At 49.5% G+C, this 22576-nt stretch overlaps 1 protein-coding gene across 1 annotated transcript in view; it reads right to left on the reverse strand.

Moving 5' to 3' along the window:
• Positions 1–22576, reverse strand: part of LOC132434758 (doublecortin domain-containing protein 2C-like) — a 74761-nt gene that overhangs the window by 15236 nt on the left and 36949 nt on the right. Inside the window, 4 exon segments of the mRNA XM_060026342.1 lie at positions 8780–8826; positions 12648–12785; positions 16674–16802; positions 21497–21573. Of these exon segments, the coding sequence (XP_059882325.1) occupies positions 8780–8826; positions 12648–12785; positions 16674–16802; positions 21497–21573 (391 nt within the window).

The following is a 22576-nucleotide window of genomic DNA, read 5'->3' on the forward strand; positions in this document are numbered from 1 at the left end:
GTGTCTCAGACTTTCTCAGACAATCCCTCCAGCCACCCTGGACCTGGCACACAGCAGGTGCTCAACACTGAGCGCCGTCCCCTCCCTCACTCAGCAGCTCTGCACCCAGCACGTCACCCCACCACGCTGTCCCAAGGCGTCTCGATGACGTGGGACTGATAATACTGCCTCTTTGGGGTGGTCATGAGGTCTGCAGAGCTTCACCCCAGTAAAGGTTTTGGAACCTGGCGGGGCAGACAGAAGCACTCCATGAAATGCTGGAGGTGAATGTGATGGGTGGGCAGGTCTGCGTCCTGAGAGCCGTGGGGAAATGGTGGTGGACCAGTGGGAGGCAAGGAGGGGGTCTCCAGGGAAGGGGCACAGGTCCGGGAGGGGACGGCATGCACACCTCTTCTGCAGGCCCTCCAGGTCTGTTTCCCTCGGGACGAAGCCCAAACTCCCAGCACCGCACCCAGGCACAGGGGCCCCTACCTGCGGGCCCACACGCCTTGCTATTCCCCGACAGGCCAGCGCTTCCAAATCCCTGTGTTTCTCCAGAAGGGCTCCCTCCTCTGGGGTCTGGCAAACTCACCTGCGGATCCTAACTCCAGTGCCATCTTGTCCCTAGAGAGAAACCCGGCCCCACTCCCAGCCCGCTCTGTCCACAGCTCCACGGTCACAGGCCTGCAGTTTCCACTACGTAACTCTCTCTCTGCCCGAAAGCTCCCCAAGGACCGAGGCAGGGCGGGCTGCATCTTCACACGCCCGGCACTTGGCACGTGTGGACACTCTGGTGTCTTTTCATTGTCAGAGCCACACGGATTTACAGCCATTCTTGGAAAACAGCAGATAAGCGGGAATCAGAATCCCCTGCTTCCCAACACGAGGAAATGAGCGTCATGCCTCCGACCCCTCCTCTCCGTCCTCACATCCCAGCCCCGCTGACATCATCGTGGCCTCTAGTTACAAGGCCACAGTACTTCCTTTCAATTTCCTTCATCTTTCTTCCTGTTAAAAGTATTTTTGGAAAATATACCTGAGGCACACTGGGTTTATTTCTCTGTGGTGCTTTAAGAAATATTATTTTTCTCCAGAGCCCCCGTCAATCAATCTAGCTGTTTTAATGTCACTGTAACAGGTCATCTGGCTCCGGCACATGAAAGGCAGCCTCCCAAGGTAACCTGGGATGAATCAGACAGCGTCTAATTGATGACCGTAACAAGGCAGTTCAGAGTCAATCCATCCTCAGGTAGAAAATAACAGGCCTGCTGGCAAAAGGCACTTCCCCGGCTCCCAAGGGAGCGGCCTGGCCCCAAAGTGGGTCAAAGTCTTCCACCAATGAACCAGTCCCTGCTTTGAGAATTATTAACATAGAAGACTTGCTAACACTTAAACCTGACTGTTGCATCTCCAGGCTGCTGGAAGATGACGACAAACACCGCCTGACTGCTGTGCGATGTGGTGTGGACTTGACATCACCAGCCTGCGAACGTCAGTTCCAAAGTATTTACACCTCACACTGAACTTCACAGTCTCAACCCGGTTACTAAAGCGTGGGTGTCAGACCCCACACGCCCTCACACTTAGGGTGCCGATGCTTGATCTCAGTTCATTGCTGTCTGCCACCAACACTTGGGCTTTATAGCCAAAGAGAGGTGGGAAATATTAACATTCTGACTGCGGGTATGATATAAAGACAATGCTTAGTAACTACTTACTGACATTTTACAGAGGCTTGCACCCTAAAATGTTCATTTTAATATACGAATACAATTTTAAGCACTTATTAAATTAACCTTAACTTCTCTGGAAGGTAACAGATACCCTCTTCGGAAGGTAACTGCACCATAAATGCAGTTGCTATAAAACTGAATTTGATGTAACAAGTAAGAGTAGCTGCATCCAGTTACTTTCATTGGACTCAGAGAGTCATGGCTTCTGTTAACTGGACCATTTAAGGCATTGGCAGCCTCCTAATGACGTGTTTTCCAACATTCAAATACTTGAATCAACCAATAAAGTGAACTGAGCCAATCAAATAGGCAGACTACATCCCAAATACGGTTCAAGCGTGCTAATCAGTTAAAATGCACCCATATGATTTCTTTGCCATTTTCTTGGAAACGGGCATTTTCATAAGTGTGATTTAAAGTTCTGCTAAATCAAGATTAAATCTTTCATTCTGTGCTCAGTGGAAATCTAGATGTAAGAAGCAAACAGCTTCACTCTTCAATTTTTTTAGAAGTCTGTTAGGGTGTCTATATTAGCTTAAATTAGAAATTCATGCCCACTGAGGCAAGTCTGATGACAGAAATCCTGGTGGGGGGTAAACAGGAAGCAAAAGGGGGGAACCAGGTTTCACTGACAGAGACCCTGAGAGCTTCAGCAGAGGCAGGATTCCAACCAAGGAAGTCAGAGTCCAGAACGCTTACTCTTAAGGCCTGGGCTTTCCCTGGGTGGGAGCCACTGGTTTACTAAGAAAAAAAAAAATCTGTTATCATAATATGTAGATAAGATTCGCCCACTGGCATCCAGTTAGATCCAGAGAAAGTTCGTCTTTTTACTCTATTAAAGAATCCACAATGATAATCCCACACAAATACAGGAGCAGGTCTGTCCTCTACTACACATTATACGGGATTCTATTTGACATCAACAACACTTTTCTGCGAGTTCGGGGGGTTCTGAGCACAGGCCACCCATTCTCCTTGCTTGGCCCTGCGGTGAACCTTTCTCTGCTCCAAAAAAACAAAAACAAAAACCTTCCTGCATGAACATCATCTCGCACGTCTCCCCTGGCCTCTCATTTGGTGAGTGTGCTAAGCTGGCACACGGACCAACACCTAAACCCTCCTCCACCTTCCCCGGGCCCAGGTCTCTGCTGCCGACGCCACGATCCACCAGTGTTGCCCCGGGGAACCTGGGGTCCTCCCTGACTTTTCCACTTTCTCACACTCCACGGCCATCTAGACGCACCCGTGTTCCTTCCCATTGTTTTCCTTCCCATTTCACCGAATCAAGATGCCAAGAATCGTAAGACACGTGGTCATGACCTGTGTCTCTAATAAAGAAATCAACCTGCCCTTTAAACCATGTCATGGTGCTTCCTTATTACCTAGAAGTTCTTTCTTCTATCTATACTTCCTGAAAAAGGCCTTTTGGAACTACTTAGACATAGATATTTATCAATATCACACCTGTGCAAAAAGGAAGGGGAGACAGTCAATAAATAAATGACTTGCATCCTCCCAAGGTTTTACATCTTGAGTCTGGCTCTTCTGAGCCATTCCCGCCTCAAAGCCACCTGTGCTTTTCCACGGGACAGAAAGAGGGCTCCTCCATTACCCCTGGAATTCTCTTCCGAGCTGCTCTGCACATCTTGAGGCTGGTGCTTTCTTGCCTGGAGCACGGGAGGCAACCCTCTGCACCAATCTCAGCAACAAAACGCAAACAAGCGTGGTGGGCTGCCCCTGGCCGCAAAGCCCCTCCCCCGATGCACAGGCAGTGTGAAAAGTGAATACCCGGCCGCACTTCTCCACCGAGGGACAGCCTATTTCTCCACCCCCACTTGGAGGAAAGCAGAGGTGCCGACCACCAGCACCAGCTTCCAGACGTGGTGATATGGCCTTGCACAACCCAGCCCAGCGGATCCTCCAGCTAGATGCAGCTGCATAAGTAACCCGGGGAACTGGCCCAAGCCACCCAGCCAACCCACAGAACCCACAGAACCTAGAGAAATAACAAATCATTGTTGTTTTACAGCCCTAGGTTTGAGGATGGCTCTTTTTTTTTTTTTTAATTTTATTTATTTTTGGTTGCGTTGGGTCTTCATTGTTGCATGCAGGCTTTCTCTAGCTGCGGCGATCAGGGGCTTCTCTTGTTGCGGAGCACAGGCTATAGGCACGCAGGCTCAGTAGTTGTGGCACGTGGGCTCAGTAGCTGTGGCTCCCAGGCTCTACAGCACAGGCTCAGTAGTTGTGGCACACGGGCTTAGTTGCTCCATGGCACGTGGGATCTTCCCGGACCAGGGCTCGAACCCATGTCCCCTGCATCGGCAGGTGGATTTTTTTTTTTTTTTTTTTTTTTGAGGTACGCGGGCCTCTCACTGTCATGGCCTCTCCTGTTGTGGAGCACAGGCTCCGGACGCGCAGGCTCAGCGGCCATGGCTCACGGGCCCAGCCGCTCCGCAGCACATGGGATCTTCCCGGCCCAGGGCATGAACCCGTGTCCCCTGCATCGGCAGGCGGACTCTCAACCACTGCGCCACCAGGAAAGTCCCCAGGATGGCTCTTTACACAGTAACAGGTTACTGAAGCTGATAGCTCCGCTATGTGTGGGTATCTCCCTTTCCTGGGTCCATAAAAGAATTGGCTGTTCTTCTGCAAAAACATATGGAATTGAAGGAGAATATACCCCACTAATAACAAATAACGCACATCTTTCTGTTTCTATCTTTATGAATTTCCATACGTATATAATAACTTTCATTTCAATCCTAATCACAGCAAAATCCTTTCGAGGACATTTACACAGCAAGTAAGCTCGCCACGTGCAGTGTCAGCCGGGCACCTCCTCAACTGGAGAGACAGTAACGTGAGCAGCTGTGGCCAAGTTCACCGTGACAACAGATGAACCCGCAGCACAACAGCCAAGATGCCATCAGCCCAAGATGTGCCCGTACTTCAGAGCCTCAAAGATGGGGAAAATGCCTGTCACAGAATCAGTGACGCGCAGCAGCTCTTGAACCCAGTTGCGCCCCACCTGCCCCTCGCTGGGAGCGTTGCAGTGGCCTCAGGACGGGCCTCTCCTCCGCTATGGCTATTCCGGCTCCGTTTTCAGTCCGTACATTTTATTCCATCGCTAGCAGTGAGTCTCAAGTGCACATCTGTTCATTTCACTCCCTTGCTGAGGTCAGGATCCCTACGAATACAAGTGTCTCACCTGCCCTTCCAGCCCTCATGCCTTCCCAGGCTGCCACCTGCATCCCACTTTCCCATCTCAGGTATTGTGGTTTTCCTGACTCTTCGCACAGTGCTGATGGAGAGATACAGGTGCGCCTGAAAGTTGGGCAGTTTAATAGCAGAGGGATCGCTGCCCTACTGGAATTATGCAAGCAGGAGGGGTTGATGCCGGTGGAATCCAGGATGACATGGGGGCTTGGGCTGAGCCAGGGAACAGATTCCATTTTCCCGGTGAGGACTGTTACAGTCACTGTATCCTGTTCACTGGCACGTCTGCCTTCGCCACTCGCAGAAACTCACGCTCAGCTCATCTCTGTATCTCCAGCACATGAAGGTTTCCTGGACCACCAGACATATCAACAGATGCCTCCATTCAAGTCTGATAGTCTGCAGGTCAAAAGCTCTGTGTGTATTTGTGTTCAGTTCATAGAAGAGTCAGGACAGAGTCTCTGCTTCATACTGTCAGTACATTTAAGAAAACACTTGCAGATTTAGACCGTGTGATCCTGCAGTCCCACTCCTGGGCATATATCCCGACAAAACTCTAATCCAAAAAGATACATTCAGCACTATTCACAACAGCCAAGACAAGGAAGCAAACTAGGTGTCCATTGATAGACAGGTGAATGGATAGAAGATGTGGTACATATATACAATGGAATACTACTCAGCCATAAAAAAGAATGAAATACTGCCATTTGCAGCAACACGGATGGACCTAGAGATTATCATACTAGGCAAAGTAAGTCAGAAAGAGAAAGACAAGTATCGTATGATATTATTTATATGTGGAATCTAAAAAATGATACAATGTATTTACAAAACAGAAATAGGCCCACAGACACAGAAAACAAACTTATGGTTACCAAAGAGGATAGTGAGTGGGCAGCGGAGATAAATTAGGGGTTTGGGATTAACATATACACACTGCTACATACATGATAGGTACACTACAAGGACCTGGTGTGCAGCACAGGGAATTATACTCAATATCCTGTAATAACCTATAACGGAAAATAATCTGAAAAAGAATATACATGTCCACATATGTGTATAACTGAATCACTTTGCTATATACACGAAAGCAACACAACACTGTAAATCAACTATACTTCAATTTTAACAATGTTTTAAAAAACTACTTATTTTTTAAAAGAAAACTCAGCACTCGATCTTACAGAGAGCTGCTACTCTGCCCACCTAACAGCCTTAGAATGGGAAGATGACCAAGGGTCCACGACAGCCCCTCACGTGCTGCAGGGCAATGTCCCCCTCGAGGGGCAGTCCTGGGTTTCCAGGTTGATTTTCAAATTTCCTCCCCCCACTTTCCAAAAGGATATTGAGGTACTTCATGCAGAAAACAGATGAAAGTCTAGTAAGTTAGACGTGGAAAATTGGGAACAAGTAAATAAAGGAACAAATATATTTGTCGTAATATAGTTGCCGTGACTAATCCTAAAATCCAGGCTTCTGCAGCCAAACAAAGGAGCCAGGCCTGTGGAGCAGTTTCCGTTCTCAGCAATGCAGCCCAGTCCTCAAATGGGGCAAGGATTCGTCCAGTGCTCAGTTCTGAGATCCAGGAGCCGTACATAAGGGACAACGGACACCGTAAAACCCTTGACAGGTATCTGAACACCAACCTTTGTTAAGTCAATGCCCTCTGTCTTCTTCTAGGGCTTTCCGTTTTCTAGAACAGATGTGCTTGCTGTACCTGCGGTATGCTCTTGTCACACTGACTTCAGAGGAGAGTCTCAGCGATGGATCTAACCTTCCTAAAATAACACGTCTTTGCACTACAGTTTATGCCATGTTTGTGATCATTCTGTTAAAGGCTCCGAAGTATTAAATATCATCATCAAAACCCATTAATTTTCCAGTGATCCATTTCCAGAAGAGAAAAGGGAATGCAGACAATATCGGAACAAACACGCTCACATTTTAGACCAATTTTAAACTTATAATGAAAAGAAAATTACATCCCTACCTCTAAGGAGCCAAAGCCAAAACCCCACCACCACGAAATGAGGACAGAACACAAGCAGGTAGCGATAAACCCGCACTACAGGTTCAGCAGACGGATTCAACTACCTGTGTGCTCAGAGGCTTCCAAAACCAGGAAAGTATGGGATTTCAAGCTTGTACTCTTCACGCTAAATAAGTCATCATTCAAAATTCGGTGCCCACACTATACATGAAAACACTGGGGAAGGCAGAAAAGAATAACTCTGCGGGACTAGAACCCTGTGCGTTCATGCAGGCGTTTTCCTAAATAAGTCATCATTCAAACTTCGGTGCCCATGTCATACATGAAAACACTGGAGAGGGCAGAAAAGAATAACTCTGCGGGACTAGAACCCTGTGCGTTCATGAGGGCGTTTTCCCTTCCGGGATTGTCTGCCCCCTTCTCTGAATCACACTTCACGACCTGCACCTTTTTGCTGAGCTCCACGTGTGGATCACTCCCCAGCCTACAAACCATCATCCTATGCACGTGACTCATTCATACACAATTTGTGTCATGACATAAGTCCACGTGTCTGTCCCCACCAGATGGAGTGCACCCCAAGGGCAGGATCATGTCTATCATTTTTGTGTTCTCAGTGATTCTCATTCATTCATCCAACAAACACTTAACACTAAACGCAATCCTTAGAGAAAATCGAAAATAAATAAAATGATCATTGAGCTCAAGAAGCTACCAAAATAACAACAGAATCAATTCAGGAAAACCTTGACACCAAAAGCCAGACAACAAGAGAAAGAGGTATTCTAAGCTAGTCTCACTTATAAAGAGACGTGCAAAAATCCCTAACAACATTTAGCAAAACTTATTCAGAAAAGTATTTTTTTTAGTAGTGAGGCTTTTTAGGTGCAGGCCGGCTGGGTGAGGATTGTGGCCATGAACTCGGTGTGAAGAGGGTCAGGTCAGCTGTGTTATTCCCTGCAGGGACTCTGAGCTCCTTCAGGGCAAGTGCAGACAGAGCGAGGGGCTGGGCTCCAAGACCAGGCTTTCACCAGGCAAATGCAAGGTGGCCCCTAGGGGTAAGGAAGCCAAAGCTCCTTGCAGGAAGGTGATAAATGGTGGGTAAGACATCTGGGCTGCAACTGGAGGAAAGCAAACCCAAAGGCTGTTTGCCAGATATTGGAAAATAACAGAGAGTGCCTGGAGAGCCTGGAGGCCGGCGAGTTCTGCAGGACGGGCCTAGAAGGCGGGAAGGACATGGCACGCATTCAACAGCTTTGTTGAATGAACGTTCTCGCAGTAGAGCCGCTAAGGTACTGACTCTATAAGCTGGTCTGGGATGTTTTCATCATGTAAACAGGTGATGAGGGCCCTTCGGAGCCGCCAAGGTCTGGTTTCTACCTGTCTTGCTCGGCCTGTGCTCTGTGCTGCAATGTCAGACTGTGCGTGCAGATGAACACAAGCACACCCCTCTGTACCTTCCTCCAGTTGCCACGTCTGCCTGACATCTCCTCCCAGCTCCTGCCAGGCCTTTTGCTCCTACCACTGCCAGGAGACCTGTGTGTCTTTTCATCCCCACACTCACTGTGCTGCATCACTAACACCTGGGTGTGCCTCCGAGCCCTGGAGACTCTGAGCTCCAGGGATACACCTGATGCCCTGTTCGGCCCATTCACAGGAGTCAGCCTGTGCTGAGAAGCTCGTTCTACAATGGCGGGCCCGGCCTGTCGTGTGTCCTTTTTTTTTTAATTAATTTTTATTGGAGTATGGTTGCTTTACAATGTTGTGTTAGCCTCCACTGCACAGCAAAATGAATCAGCCATGCAAAAGACACCAGGGTCGACCACGGCTGTCATCGGCCCTTTCTAACAAGGACTCACTTTTTTCTTTCTTCGCGAATACTTCTCAATGTCTGAGTACTTTCTGAAAAAAAAAAAAAAGCCCAGCCAAAAACATCTGAACAAAAACGTCGACTGCTGCATCAGCCTCAGGAGGCACCGACCACGAGGAAGGCGCTTTCTGTCCCCAGAGGACACAAGCCCACATCAACAGCGGCTCCCAGGCTCAGGAGAAAGGGCCCCAAGGAAGTCTGTTCGCTTTACTTCCCTGAAATCTTTTTTCTTTTTTTTTTTTAGTATTTTAAAACTTTATTTAAATGATGCAAGGAAGGGGCTAAGAGAGGTAGGTGAGACACTGGCCTTGGGTGCAAAATTTAAGGGGACACCAAACAAGCCGGTCATCAAGATAAACACGACTTGAATGCAGCCCTTGAAAAATCAAAATGCAAAAAGTAATGCACGATGAACAAAATATAAAAATTTTAAATGGAAGCAGGATGAGTGTTATCGATCTTTCCTTTGGCCTCAGGCTGCAGTGTAGCTAACATGTGCTTTTGCATTATAAAAACATTTCTCACAGAGCAAACCTACAGTAAGGTTTAAAAAGTGCGTTTCTTAAGAAAAGGAGAGGTAATCCGGTGTGTGTGACTGTGGTGTGCAAATGGCAAAGACTGTGACAATGGGAAGAGGTTCAAGTGTAGGTGCTGGAAGGCAGGTCTGGGGCCAGTAGGTGGGGGGGGAGGTGAAGTGGACCCCAGATGGCCCTTGAACACACCCCCGATGCCTGGGAAGCCATGCTTGTGCCATGAGCGTCTGCCCCTTTGGCCAGACTGGACTGATACCCAAGGGCTCCCAACTGTAGCCTCCTGGGTCCTGGCTCTTCCCTGAAACCCTTGAAAATCCAATGGCTCCTCACTTACGGGGGGCGGGAGGCAGGCAGGCGTCTGACCTAAGGCCATGCGTTTACAGGCTCTGCCCCAAAGCTTCTATATGATCTTGGGGCGGCGAGGAGGGGAACCCTAACATTTTTAAGTTTTTGACGGAGGACTAATCACGTTTGCAAACACAGTTTCATCACACAGCCCTCACGATGACATGCAGAACAAGCGTTACTGCTCCCCCTGGGCTGGTGAAGAACCCGGGCTCCAAACATGAGGGTTTACTTAATGCCCCACAGCTGATCAGCAGAAGGACTGAGACCAAAATCCGATCCAAAACCCAGCCCATCCTCTTTCTACCCCACCGCAGAGCTCTCGTTCTCCTTCTGTGCCTCACAGCCATGCAGACCCACGTGCTGTTTCCGATTCTTCACCGACTCCAACCTCTGCCGTGCACGGTTGGAAAGGTCTCCCCAACGTGGGTCTCCAGCAGACCAGCACCCGCTTGGTCTACTTCCCGTGTGGTGACTGGACCTCGGTCTCTTATAGACTCTGCTCACCCCCAGCCCAACCTCTTTGGTGAGGGAGAAAGCTATTTAAGCAACCAGCAGATTCAGGTCAGGGTTCAACACATGAACAGAGGATGGGAAGAAACAAAACACACTGAAAGGCAGAGGAACTCGTGCAGGGAGCAGCAGACACAGAGTAGAGAGAACCGTTCAACTCAGTCCGACAGCCCCACCATATCTCCACCCGCCATGCTGTCAGGACCGTCAGCAACGGACTAAGGTGTCGACAAAGTCAGGAAATATCCACGCTGACCAGGCGCGCGGGCAGGACCCTAACCTAAGCATCTGCCTGCATATCACACTGCTGGGGGGTCACCATCTGTCAACAGGGCGAAGGGAGCCTTAAAGTAGAAAACCTAAGAGCACAGGAGCCAAAATAGGCACAAGGGCCCCCAGACACGGCTCCCCCGGTGGCGTCTCAAGTCTCCCAAACGCACCCAGAGCTCCTGCAGGGCACCTCGGGGTGGGGTGAAGGCCTACCACCTGCGAGGCTGAGGCCACCTGCCTGCCCCACAGCGAGATGAAAACTGACACCTCGTTCTCAGCACAGTGACCATAAGAGCACGACAGAGAAGCCCGACGGAGAGGGCTCCTGCAAGCCCTCAAATAGTCCCGACATTAGTGCGGGTCAAACGCACCCCCGGGGGCTACGCTGCCACGGGGCCGAAATCCCCCAGACTGGCTGTCGCAGCAAGACCTGGAGACGGGGAGCAGTGCTCGGTGCCCGCCTTACAAACCGTACCGAAGGGAGACGCAAGGGGGAAGAGATATGGGAACATATGTATGTGTGTAACTGATTCACTTTGTTATAAAGCAGAAACTAACACGCCATTGTAAAGCAATTCTACTCCAATAGAGATGTTAAAAAATAAATACATAAAAATAAATAAATAAAATTAAAAAATTAAAAAAAATAAAACAGAAAACAAAACAAAACAAAAAAACCGTACCGACCGTCGTGTGAAGGAACACTCGGGCTCGTGTGTACACGCCCCCGAGTGCCCGACACCCCGGCGCTGGAGAAGTGGGGATGGCCAGGTCCCATGCAGCTCAAGGCCTGGGCCCTGGCAGAGCGCATCTGCTGACCACCGGCCTATCCTCCCGTGCCCCACGCCCGCCTTCCCGGCTGACCCAGAGGCAATAAGCCCAACCACAGTCCTCATCCCAGGGCCTTTGTTTGGGACCAAAACTGAGGAGCTGGATCAGTGTGAACCGCAGGCCTTCAGTCCGGCAGGTCAGCCTTCCTCCCGACCCTCCGCCAAGCCTGGTCCGGCCCTGACCCCTGGCGTCAGGCACTCGGGAGCGCATCTGGAGCTGCGGCCCCGAGAGCCCCAGACTCACAGATAGGCGTCCGTGTCTGGCCAGCACATCAGGAAAGTGAGGAAGGGATCTGGACTCTACAGACCTACAGATATTTGGAGTTGGGAATACTGAGGTTTTTCATACAAATACGCCCTGAAAAGCAGGGTGGGTGAGACACGGAAAACCAAGGAGGTGTCAAGTGTAAGTCTGCCCTGGGAATGGAACCAGACCGCCTCATCTCGTGACCTCAAGGACCGGGAACCATGAGAAGGGTGCTCTGCACATACAGAGCCTGCTCTGCCCTGTGAGTATCAGGGCAGGACACAGGATGCAACTCTGAGCGCAAACGCTGGGCTCGTCTACCTCAGGGGAAAACCCCGGGCGTCCCCCAGGCCTGAGCCTACAGGACAGCACTGTGCCTTCACTACTGGCGCTCGGCTGCCCCATCCTAGATGCAAGCCGGAGACTGCGGGGACAATCGTCACATTATCTCAGGGGACGGGACAGAGTCCCCACCGTCTCATCTTCCTCCCAGCCATTCCTTCACATCCACAGCTGCACACACCGGGGCGTGCCCTGCTACGCAGGACCAGGATCTACTACAAAAATCCCTGCTTTGTTCACCGGGAGAGACTGCCAGCCTGCACACACTGTTTTAGATAAGGAAAAGCAAGTCGAATTAAGAAAACGAAGCTGTGCCAGATGGAGCGTGGGCTACCATGACCGTGGCCTGGGGCCAGCTCTATCCTGTACGTTTAGACTCTTGACCTCTGAGACCCCAGGAACCCCGGAGAAAGACTCAATACCGGATCTCACTGTCCTTGTGGCTCTATCCAACAGCAGTGGTTCCTCCATGCCAAAGATTTTGAAAATTCAAAACTGCCTCATAGGGACTACCCTGGCGGTCCAGTGGTTAAGACTCCGCGCTTCCAATGCAGGGGGACGGGTTCGATCCCTGGTCGGGGAACGAAGATCCCACATGCCGCGTGGCGTAGCCAAGAAAGTATTAAAAAAAAAAATGCATCATATATAAAACGATAATATCAAGTTTCACTACAGAAAAATAGCAGGTACCTAAACTGACCGTACTTGGGAGAGGAGCTGGGGGGAAAGGCAAATTTTACTAAGCAGGAAGGGAAGAAATGAAATGTGTTCACTGTTAGACTTCTCTGGGGACCTTTGGGGACTTCCAATAAGGGAAATACTGGAAGGCCTCCAGTCCTGCCGCAACGTAAAAATGGCTGTCTTGCAAATCCTTTGTGGTGTCCGGAAGATGCCCATTCATTGTAAATAATCTGTGAGTAAAGAAAGAAAAAATGAGCTGGAGACTTAAGAGCCATGACATCAGGCTGGGGGCACCCGGTACGTAATGCGACTGTATGCGCACCACAGGAGAGCTGATGCGCTGAGAGCAAACGTAACCAAAACAGGCTAACGGAGCCCTGCGGGAGCGGCTCTGCCAGGGTTAGGCTCGCTTTCCATTTTTAGATTTTTTAATTAAAGTGTATCTTTAATTATCTACAAGTATTCAGAGGGCCCTGAGAACATTTAAGCTGTTGGTTGGTATTCAATTAATTTTAACTAATAACAGTTAAAATGAATACAAATTGGCTTATATTGTTATAACAATACTTGGAAAACAACCCGGCATTTATTAGCAAATAATATGCCTTTCTGTAAGCGCTAAAAGACTAATATTTGTCTACGTTTTATTCTGCACTCTTTTTGGCATGTATTAATTCATAATTCATTTATTTAAGAAAATGTTCAATGCATTCAATGCTGAGCATCTGTTAGGCACCATCCAATGAGGTAGGCCTTGTGTAAAACATAGGAAATAAGAAGGCCACTGCTTTCCCAAAGTCAAGCAGTGTATAAAAGCCCATAGAGGCAAGTATGACCAGAGAAGGGCAAAACGTCGGTGTTCTAAGAGGAGAAAGAGTAAAGGCAACTGTAGGCGTCACTAAGGTGAAATGTACAAGGGTAGGTAGGAGTTCCTCATGTGAAGATGGGATGAAGCCTTTGGGGCAGCAGAAGGGGCCTCTGCAAAAAGCCAGAACACAGGGGGTTGACTCACCGAAGGGTGAAATGCACCCTTGGGTGAAATGGAACGTGAACGTTGAATCCCAGAGCCTGGAATTCTAGGGGGAGGAGCTTATCATCAATTTAGTCGGAGTGAGTGGGGATTTGCATGGAAGTGTGGGGTAAGCACAGTGTTTTAGCAACAGGCGGCTGGCCATCGTGGGTGGGATGTGATGGAGGCAAAGCACCCCACCTGGGGGAGGAGATGCAGAGCTTCTCGCAGGGCGTACGACATGTTCACGAATGACAGCAGTGAGCACAGGAAGGGAGAGGAGAGAAGGATGCAGGGCACCTGGAACAGGTGGGACCCACAGGACTCAGACTTCCCTCCCCTGAGCACCCCCCAACCTCAGCGAGCAGGGAACCACCAGATGGCCGGCTCACGCACAGCGCCGGGCCCCCGCCCTGGAGTTTGTGATTCAGTGAGTCTAACATGAGGCCTGAGCATCTGTTTCTACCAAGGGCAGCTCCTGGACCTGCTGCCTCGGGTCATCCTGTAGGACCAAGATGAAGAACTTCCAGACAAGGGGCAACTGTGAGACGCCCCAGGGAGTGGAACACAGGGCTTCCAGGTGAGAAGCAGGGCTTGGAACTTCCTTCCTCTCCTGTTGTCACCTTGGGACAATCGGTGCCCATCCCTGGAGGGCGCACAGCTGGCACGAGTGTCCCCAGGAGCAAGCCAGGGAGCTGCAGACGCCCTCGGCAGTGAGAGGCCCAGGGAGGCGGCAGGACTGACTGGCTGCGGCCGCGAGGACAGCCTCCCCCCAGAGCTCAGGTGCTGGAGGCTGGACCGCAAGGCGCTGGGGGTGGGGCCTTGAGAGACTCCACCGGAAGCAGAAGCGCTGGGACACATGGACCAGGCACTTAACACAAACGTGGAAAACGTTACAAAAGAAAAAAGGGAAATATGAAATAAAGAAAGAAGCACAAATTCTTGTTTGGAAGATAAAATAGAGGCACTCTCCCAGGAAGCAGCAGGGAATGATAATAGAACATATAGAAGTTAAGAAATAAAATGAGCAGAAGTACCATCAACCAGACAGTAATCCCCAAAATAAGTTCAGTTAGGAGCAGAAAGGAAGAAATACGGGCAGAAATAATGAAGATCCGTGTCACAGACCGAAAGAGGGAAGACCTCCAACTGGAAGAGTCCACAGATGGTGAAAAAGCAGACAGAAGAGTTCACCAACACTGCCCAACCTGTGCCCGACAAACGCAGATTGAATCAAGCATTGAGGGTGGAAACGGTCGTATCTCAGAGTCTCAGAACTTGGCAGGGACCGCTCACCACCCTTCTCTTCCAGCAGGTAGAGAGCTCTGCCAGGTGCACAGAGCCCAGGGCTGCGGGACGTGGGAGATTCAGCCTCTTTCCTCTTCAGTTCCTCCCCGTGCTAACGACTCTTCTTTCCGGAACCGCGTCTGGCCAGCCTCACGGCCAGGCATCACCCATAACACTGCATTTCCCAACCAGGGCTGGACCAGGGTGAGGCGAGAGAAGCACCCGGGTGCAGATCTGGGGGGTGCCCGCTTTCAGGGGTGCACCAGCATCTCCTCCCAAGCCCAGCACACCCCGACCTCTACTCGTCCGCCGTTCTCAAGGCGAACCTCTTCTTCTGGTCTATTCCTAGACTGGGCTGCACACCTGGGTGTGCTCCTCTCCTACACACTCTGCCCTCCACTGTGATTCTTTTCGATTCTGCCTTCTCTGCGGGGCCACAAGCTCAACAGGGGTGAGCGGACCAGGCTGGGCCTCCCGCGTACAGCGTGGTGCCCACCGTGCAATCAGCACGCAACACACGTCTGCGAAAAGCACATTTTTCTAACACCGAGATCAGCAACAATCTCTCACACAGAGACCCACACACAATCTTAACGGTTTCTCTGGAATATATATATATATCCCAGAAAGTTCAAAACTATCCAATAAATCAACCAATTTTAATACCACTGAGAACTTGGCTAAGTCTCTAACGGACACAAGAAAAAGGTACAGTAGAAACCTCCACTGAACCATATTAACATTATCTAAGGAACGATAAATACAGATAGATACAAACGACTTCTCAAACGTATGTTGACTATTAGCTGTCGGTTCCGTTCAAAGATAACATGTACGTTGATAATAAAAAAAAAAACCTGTAATGTGCCTATTACATCACCCTTTCAAGCTTACTATTGAATATTTGAACTTTCTAAGCATTTCCTTATTTCCAAGCTCTGTACTTTTTCTAAACTCAGCCACAGAGAACTAATTTAAGCCCAGGGAAAAAAAGAAAGGAGCGTATTGATCTAGTGTCCTATTTTCCCTCTAGATGTCCTACTTCCTTGTTTGCTTCTCCCTCACAAAGATTTTACCTCTTCCTTTCACCACTATGTGATACTTGTGATTTTAGACGTGATACTTATGATTAATCCCACTACTGTTTCTGGCTTCTTCCAAAAATATGCACAAGCCTATCTGCTCCAGACAACTGTCCCTATTTCTTCAAGGATGAAACACGAATACTTATAACTGCATCCTGAAGTCACCTGGGCACTTACAGGACGTTTTATTATGTGAACAGCGGTCTTCCTGGAACATTGGTGTTCACTGTTGTTCACCACCCTCACTAGGCTAGCGAGTATCCCATTGCTCTAAATGTCCCAACAGTTATGTCCTGCTCACTAGTAGACACAACAGTTGTCATTGTTGGTATCACAACTCTTGACTGTCAATAGATCTTCTATGTTTTAATTCACCCCCGAGAAAGAGTTAATGGACACAAAAGTGAAAAGGGACTGAATGTTTTTCTCTTCCTCCCCAATGCCAGCCACCCGGAACCATGACCATGGTTCGTCGCCATGGTTCATCTCAGCCTTGTTAGCTGTATTCACCACGCCGAGGGTGAGGCAGATGCTCGCTAAACTTTTTGGAATGAATGAATGAAACTGTTAAAAATAAGTATGGCCCAAAGACTACAGAACTATTGTCTGCCTGAAGAATTAAAATCAGAGTTCACGAGAAATCATTTCAGACCTTGCTGGACGGGCAGGAAATTCTCACTGAAAGGCACAGAACGAGTCCCTCCTTCCGGGTCCCCAGAGCTGGGGCAGAGCCTTACTTTCGAATGCCTCCCAGAGGAAAGGCCTTCTCTCCGATCATGGCCAGCGCGCAGTTTCACTCCGTCAGGCTGAATTTGGGTATAATAATGTTTACAGGTGGAATAAATAATCTTCCATTTGTGAAAACACTGCAGGAACCAGAGGAAAAGCCTCCATTAGGGCCTCACACTTTGGGGGAAAACGCTGGGAATTCATGAAAGATACCCAATTACAGAAGCATGGAGACCACACAGAGCCCTGAGCAGCCCCTGGTGGCCCACACGCCACCGCATGGAGGACAGTCCCCAAGCCCCATAGTGCTCAGAACCAGGGAGGGGCCAGAAACGCTGGTGACACGGCCTCATGGGATAGAAGACACCCCGATGAACAGGACTAAACTCTACTCTTTAAAAAATAGGCCTCCGTGACAACGGGGAACATGGAAGAAAACTGTGTCCATTTGGAAAACAAACGGGGAAATTTGGCGTTAAAAATGCAGCTGCTGTCCCCTCCGTGGCGCCAAGAGAGTGTCCCAGAGGAAGTAACGTGCAATCCTCTGGAAAGATAATAGAAACCACTGGTTTCACTCTCACAGTTTAAGGCAGCTTCCCTGTGGTCCTGGTGGGTTTGTTTTCTTATTTCTATGGGCTGGGGCTGGGAACACGGCTGGGGTCCGCACAAAACCCAAAGCTACTAGTTCCCTGGTGTTACAGTCAAAGCCACTTAGCAACAGCTTCAAACTCTTATTAAAATATTGTAAAACGTGAGGCTATTTCTTTAAGTCTAAAAGTTACGGAGAGCATTTAACAAGACAGGAGCTCAACTTCACGGTGCTGACTTTCAATCTGTTACTTTGTTATTTATGATTACTGTTGTTGTTTTTCCTTAAATGTGAATAATTTAAAATTGGAGAAATACATCTCTTGTTTCAGAGTAAATATAAATTTTAAGTTAACACGTTTGTGCACAACAAAAAGGATCAGCTTAGGCTCTGTGGAAAGAGGCTTGCCATCACCCCAGAGGCCACCTTTTTCCGTACTTAAAGCCTCTGCCCCAAAACAAACCTCGAAAGGGGCATTCTGTGCAAGTCGCAGCACAGCTCATCTGTGATGTTACTGCTACCCTGAAGATTTGCTGCAAGGTTTCCACCCATCCGTGTTCCTAAATGGTGCACGCCAAAAGTCTCTCCAAACACAGACGGCTAATAATACAAGAAATAAATGTTGAGACAAGTCCATGTTGTGTTTTTGTCTACATTTTTAAGATATTTAACACAGATTCTCACGCTGAGTGCGGGGAAATGAGCACGCTGCTATGGACTGAACTGTGTCCCCCACAGGTTCTGGCAGCCCTCGCAGGCTGATACACACACACATATACACTGTTGACATGGGTAAAAGTGAGCACAATCTTCCTGAAGGGCGACTTGGGGACACAGACATGGAGACGCATGGGACCAGGAATCACTGACACAGTCTGTCCACTCCCTGAAATCCAACCCACGGCAATGTGGGCACGTATACGTGAACCTGTAGAAACGTCTCTCGCAAGGTCACAGGCAAACCTCAGAGACGTCGCGGGTTTGGCCCCTGACCACAGCAACAAAGCGAGTCACACGAAGTTTTTGGTTTCTCAGTGCACAGAGAAGTTACGTTTACACTATACTGTAGTCTATAAAAACAATGTACGTACCTTAATTTAGAATACTTTATTGCTAAAAAAAAATGTTTACTATCATCTGACAACAGAGGGTGGCCACAAACCTTCAATTTGTAAAAGAAAAAAAGCATTCTCTGCGAAACACGAGAAAGCAGAGTGCGATAAAACAAAGTAGAAAGTTTGCCTGTATTTACAAAAACTAAAATATAAAAACAACCTAAATGTCCAAGTGCAGAGGAATGGTGAAACAAATCATAGCACAGGATACAATAATAACTAATGCAGCCATTTAAAATTGTTTATGCAGAATTTGTATTTAGGGGGAAAATGATCAAATACAATTAATGCTGTAAGAAAACACACCAGTAAGTACAGAGAGAACTAAAAGTAAGTGGCCCTCAAAGTTAACAGGGGCCGTCTCTGAGGAGAAGGATAACGAGCGATTTTGATTTTATTCTTAACACATTTCCAGATGTCCGCTTTTTTATATGAAGCATGTAAATACGGAGAAAAGGATTTTTTAAATTGTTAACGATCAAGAAAGAAATGTTAACGATAAAGAAATTAGGAAATTTCAAGTTTAGAGGGAGTGATGGACTTAACACATCCCCAGAAGCTTTCCGGTTGAGCTGGAGGATGAACTAGACCCTTCTCGCTCTGCCAGGTTTTAGGTCTGTGCCGTTTGAGCATCAGACGGCCCGTCTTCCACCTGACGATCCAGGTAGGTGGATGACCAACCCCAAGAAATACACCCAAAGATTGTTTCCCTAGAAAGTCTGTGACAGAGAGGTAATGGACAGGCACAGCCCCTGGACACACAGTGAAAGCCCATCATTGTTAATTACGTACAGACCGCTTTTGTAATACTAGGTAGCCATTTTTAAAAGCACAACGTATCTATACGTGCTAATAAGAAGCCATATTAAATTCTGTGAAAGAAGAAGGAAGACACACAGCAACGCCTGCAGCATACACACGCCTCTAAATGCTTGAACATGCGAAGCCTGTCTAACAAGGACACTCCAGAAACCTTTAACAGTCGCCTCTGGGGATATAAAGTGGGCAGAAGATTTACTTTAATGTATACCTTTTAAAACGATATATTTACCATGGGTGTAAGTTACTCTGGCCATAAAAAATAGTTAATTTTTAAAAATTACTTTGAAATAAGAGAGGTTAAAGGCATAAAACAGCTTTGCCAATACACCTCCCAATGTGCTCATTAATTTTTAATAGGTAATATTTTAAATATTTTAAGTGAGACATACTTTAAATTTTTTACCTAGGAAATGTTTTGAATTTTTCAAAGTAGGAAACAGCACTTGGATCTAGGAATGGATTTTGCCAGGTGACGCGGTGACGGTGGTGGTAGTGGCAGTGGACGCCACTTACCGTAGCACACAGCTTAGTTAATGACAGACCAGGACACAGACCTGAGCCTCCGCCTCCAGGCTGGCGGCTTCTCCTGGACTCGACCAGCTGAATTCTGAGGACATGCAGACAGTCAGGGGGAATAGCTTCTCTCTCCACCATCCAGCTGCTACAGAACTCACACTCAGCAGCTCCCCACTCCCTCTACCCCAGCTCCCGGCTTACCGGGAAGGGTCAAAACACCTGTCACCTCGAACATCAAAAACTCTGAAAGCCATCGTAACTATTTTCCGTTTGTTTTCAAGTTACAAGGTCTCCAAGCAAACATGATCAGGCCTTCCCTTGGGAGAAAAGGCCTTGCATTTGGACGGGTATTTGGGTCCATCTAGTGGAGTTTCTAGCACACCATATAAAGAATAGAGCACATGCCTTAAGAATAACTGGTTTATAACAGAAAAAAAAAAGTCTGTCAAAATAAGTGAGAACCATGGACAGTGTGGGTCAGGCTCCCCCCAAAAATGTATGGCTAGCGATATGTGTCTTTGCCAGAAAGGACCCATAAGCCAATAATGTTCCCTGGGATTTCTATCCATTCTTCAGAAAGAGGTGTCCTTCGTAAAATTTAGAAATACTGCGTCTCTCATCATTTCAGAACAGCTCTCAGATGTACAAAAGGCACAGTGGAAGGATCTCAGGTGTGTTGAGTGGCTCCCTTGCAGAGGCCTAAGGAAAAGTATTTTAAAGAAACGATGGTTGGGTTCTGGAAGGTAAGTGAAAGGGACAGCCTAGCTAATAAGCAGGTCACGCTTGCTCCATCCTTGGGCTTCCCAGCCGGGGGCTCTGCTGTGTCTGGCAGGGGGTTCCCAGCCTCCTGGGCCCCCAGCCCTTTGCTGGTCAGCAGGGGCGTGAAGGATGACTCGTCAGAGTGTGGGCTCTCTGCTACCCAAGGCTGGGACTGGCCTGCTGCTGCCGCCCCTCAGACATAGAGCCAGGACCCTGGAAACTCACTGAAATTCCTTCCGCTGGGAACAGAACCGGGTAAGAGGGAAGGTGCCCCCTGGAACTTCAAGTCAGGGATTTTCATCCCTATAATATCAAAGCGGCACAATATATGCAGGACTGGGAGGAAATGGCTGCCATCTGGAGAATTCCTGCCCCTTAACGAGCACTGGGCAGGGTTTCCTGGGACTTTGCAGGTGCACGTCACCACGCTGTTTACAAATGAGGATGCCAATTCAGAGAGAGGAAGCGTGTGCAGGTCACAAAGCCGACAGGTGAAAAGCGGGATTTGAACCAACGTTTGACCTGAGTCAAGTGTGTTCTCTTTCTACAGCCCCAAGCATAACGCGGGCCGGCCCACAGAGGGGTCCCGATTAACCGGGACTGAGTCCCCCGGCACCCCTACACCTGCCCCACCAGCCGCTTCCCGGGGCGGCCAGCCCTCAGGCAACCTTGACCAGGGCGCGTTGAGCATCAGACTGCCCGTCTCCCCCCGCAAGGGGCTTTGGTGGGAACGTAACTTCTACATTTCCTTTCACCAGCCAGCAGCTGCAAGGGCTAGGTTACCAAAAATAAACAAAAAGCCAAGACTAAGCCGTGCACTTCCACCCCACGTGAACTGGCAGCCCCGGCGGGGCAACGGCATTGCTTCTCCAAAATCAAGGTTCACGAGACAAGAACGTGCAGCTGAACCATACAGAAGGCTCCCGGGGGGAAGGGTGAGCGTCAGAGAAGGGCGGGGACGAGCAGAAGCGGGGCGAAGGCGGCGCAACGTCTTTAAGGAGCTCCACCCCCCGCACCCCACTGTACTCACCTGATTTGTCGGGATAAACGATGGGATGTTTGCCACCTGGGAGGCACGTCTATGTCACAATGAACCACCGGCTTGATCTGAAAAAAAGAAAAAAGAAGCCTCAGAATGCAGTTCAAGCTAAAAAACGCTTGTTAAATACCAACAGTAGGCACAGCATTCGACCCCAAACCTAAGGTAAAGGTGGGGCAGCCTCGCTAAGAGACCGCAGGGCAGGACCCGGGAGGGGCCCGGGCAGCACTGGGCTCCGTGCCGGGCGGTGGCCAGGAGTCCAGCCGGGGCGATGCGGGCGGCTGTGCTGAGGGGCCGTGCGGTCCAGGGGGCGGCAAGGTCCCCGCTGAAGGTGCCCAGCAAGGGGCTGTGCGGTTCCCGCTGAGGATGCTCCCACAGCAGCTCACTCCACCGCCTGGGTGAGCTCCGCTGGGGCCCCGAGACGGGACAGGGGCTTCTAATTCAGGCCATGGGGTTCAAGCCAGGATGTCCTGGCAGGTGAGAACGCCTTCCCAGCGTGTCCTGACCCTTCTCTTCTCTTTTCTGTGAATCCAACCTGAGGGGCTGAGCCGGCTCTGGGGCCCCATTCAACTTCGGCCTCACGCCCACCAGGGCCCAGACACCCAGGCAGGCAAGAGTCCCCGAGACCTGTCCCCCGCCAGCCCCGGGCCCCCTCCTCTCGTCAGAGCTGGCCTGCCTCCTGGCACCTGGCCCGGAAGGGAGGGCACCGCAGCAGAGGGTTTCCACCCAGGCCTCCCACCCGCCCATCTCCCTGCACCTCCCTGACCCGCCAGGCCGCCCGGTCACATACAGACAGGCCAGCCAACCTCTAATGTTGGCGCAGTGCCACTGAATTATCCCAAGTTGAGTAAAAGTCACCTACAGCAGTTCCTTTCCCGAGAATAACACCCAAGCAGCATCCTCGGGGTTCCCCACGGGAGCAGGGGCAAGCTGCGCGGCCCACCATCAGCACAGGCAGACGTGGGCAGCTCACGCTTTCCCAGCGCTGTGTTTTGTTTTTTGCGGTACGCGGGCCTCTCACTGTTGTGGCCTCTCCCGTTGTGGAGCACAGGCTCCGGACCCGCAGGCCCA

The sequence above is a fragment of the Delphinus delphis genome, chromosome 12 (genome assembly GCF_949987515.2).
Source record: "Delphinus delphis chromosome 12, mDelDel1.2, whole genome shotgun sequence".
Lineage (NCBI taxonomy): Eukaryota > Metazoa > Chordata > Mammalia > Artiodactyla > Delphinidae > Delphinus > Delphinus delphis.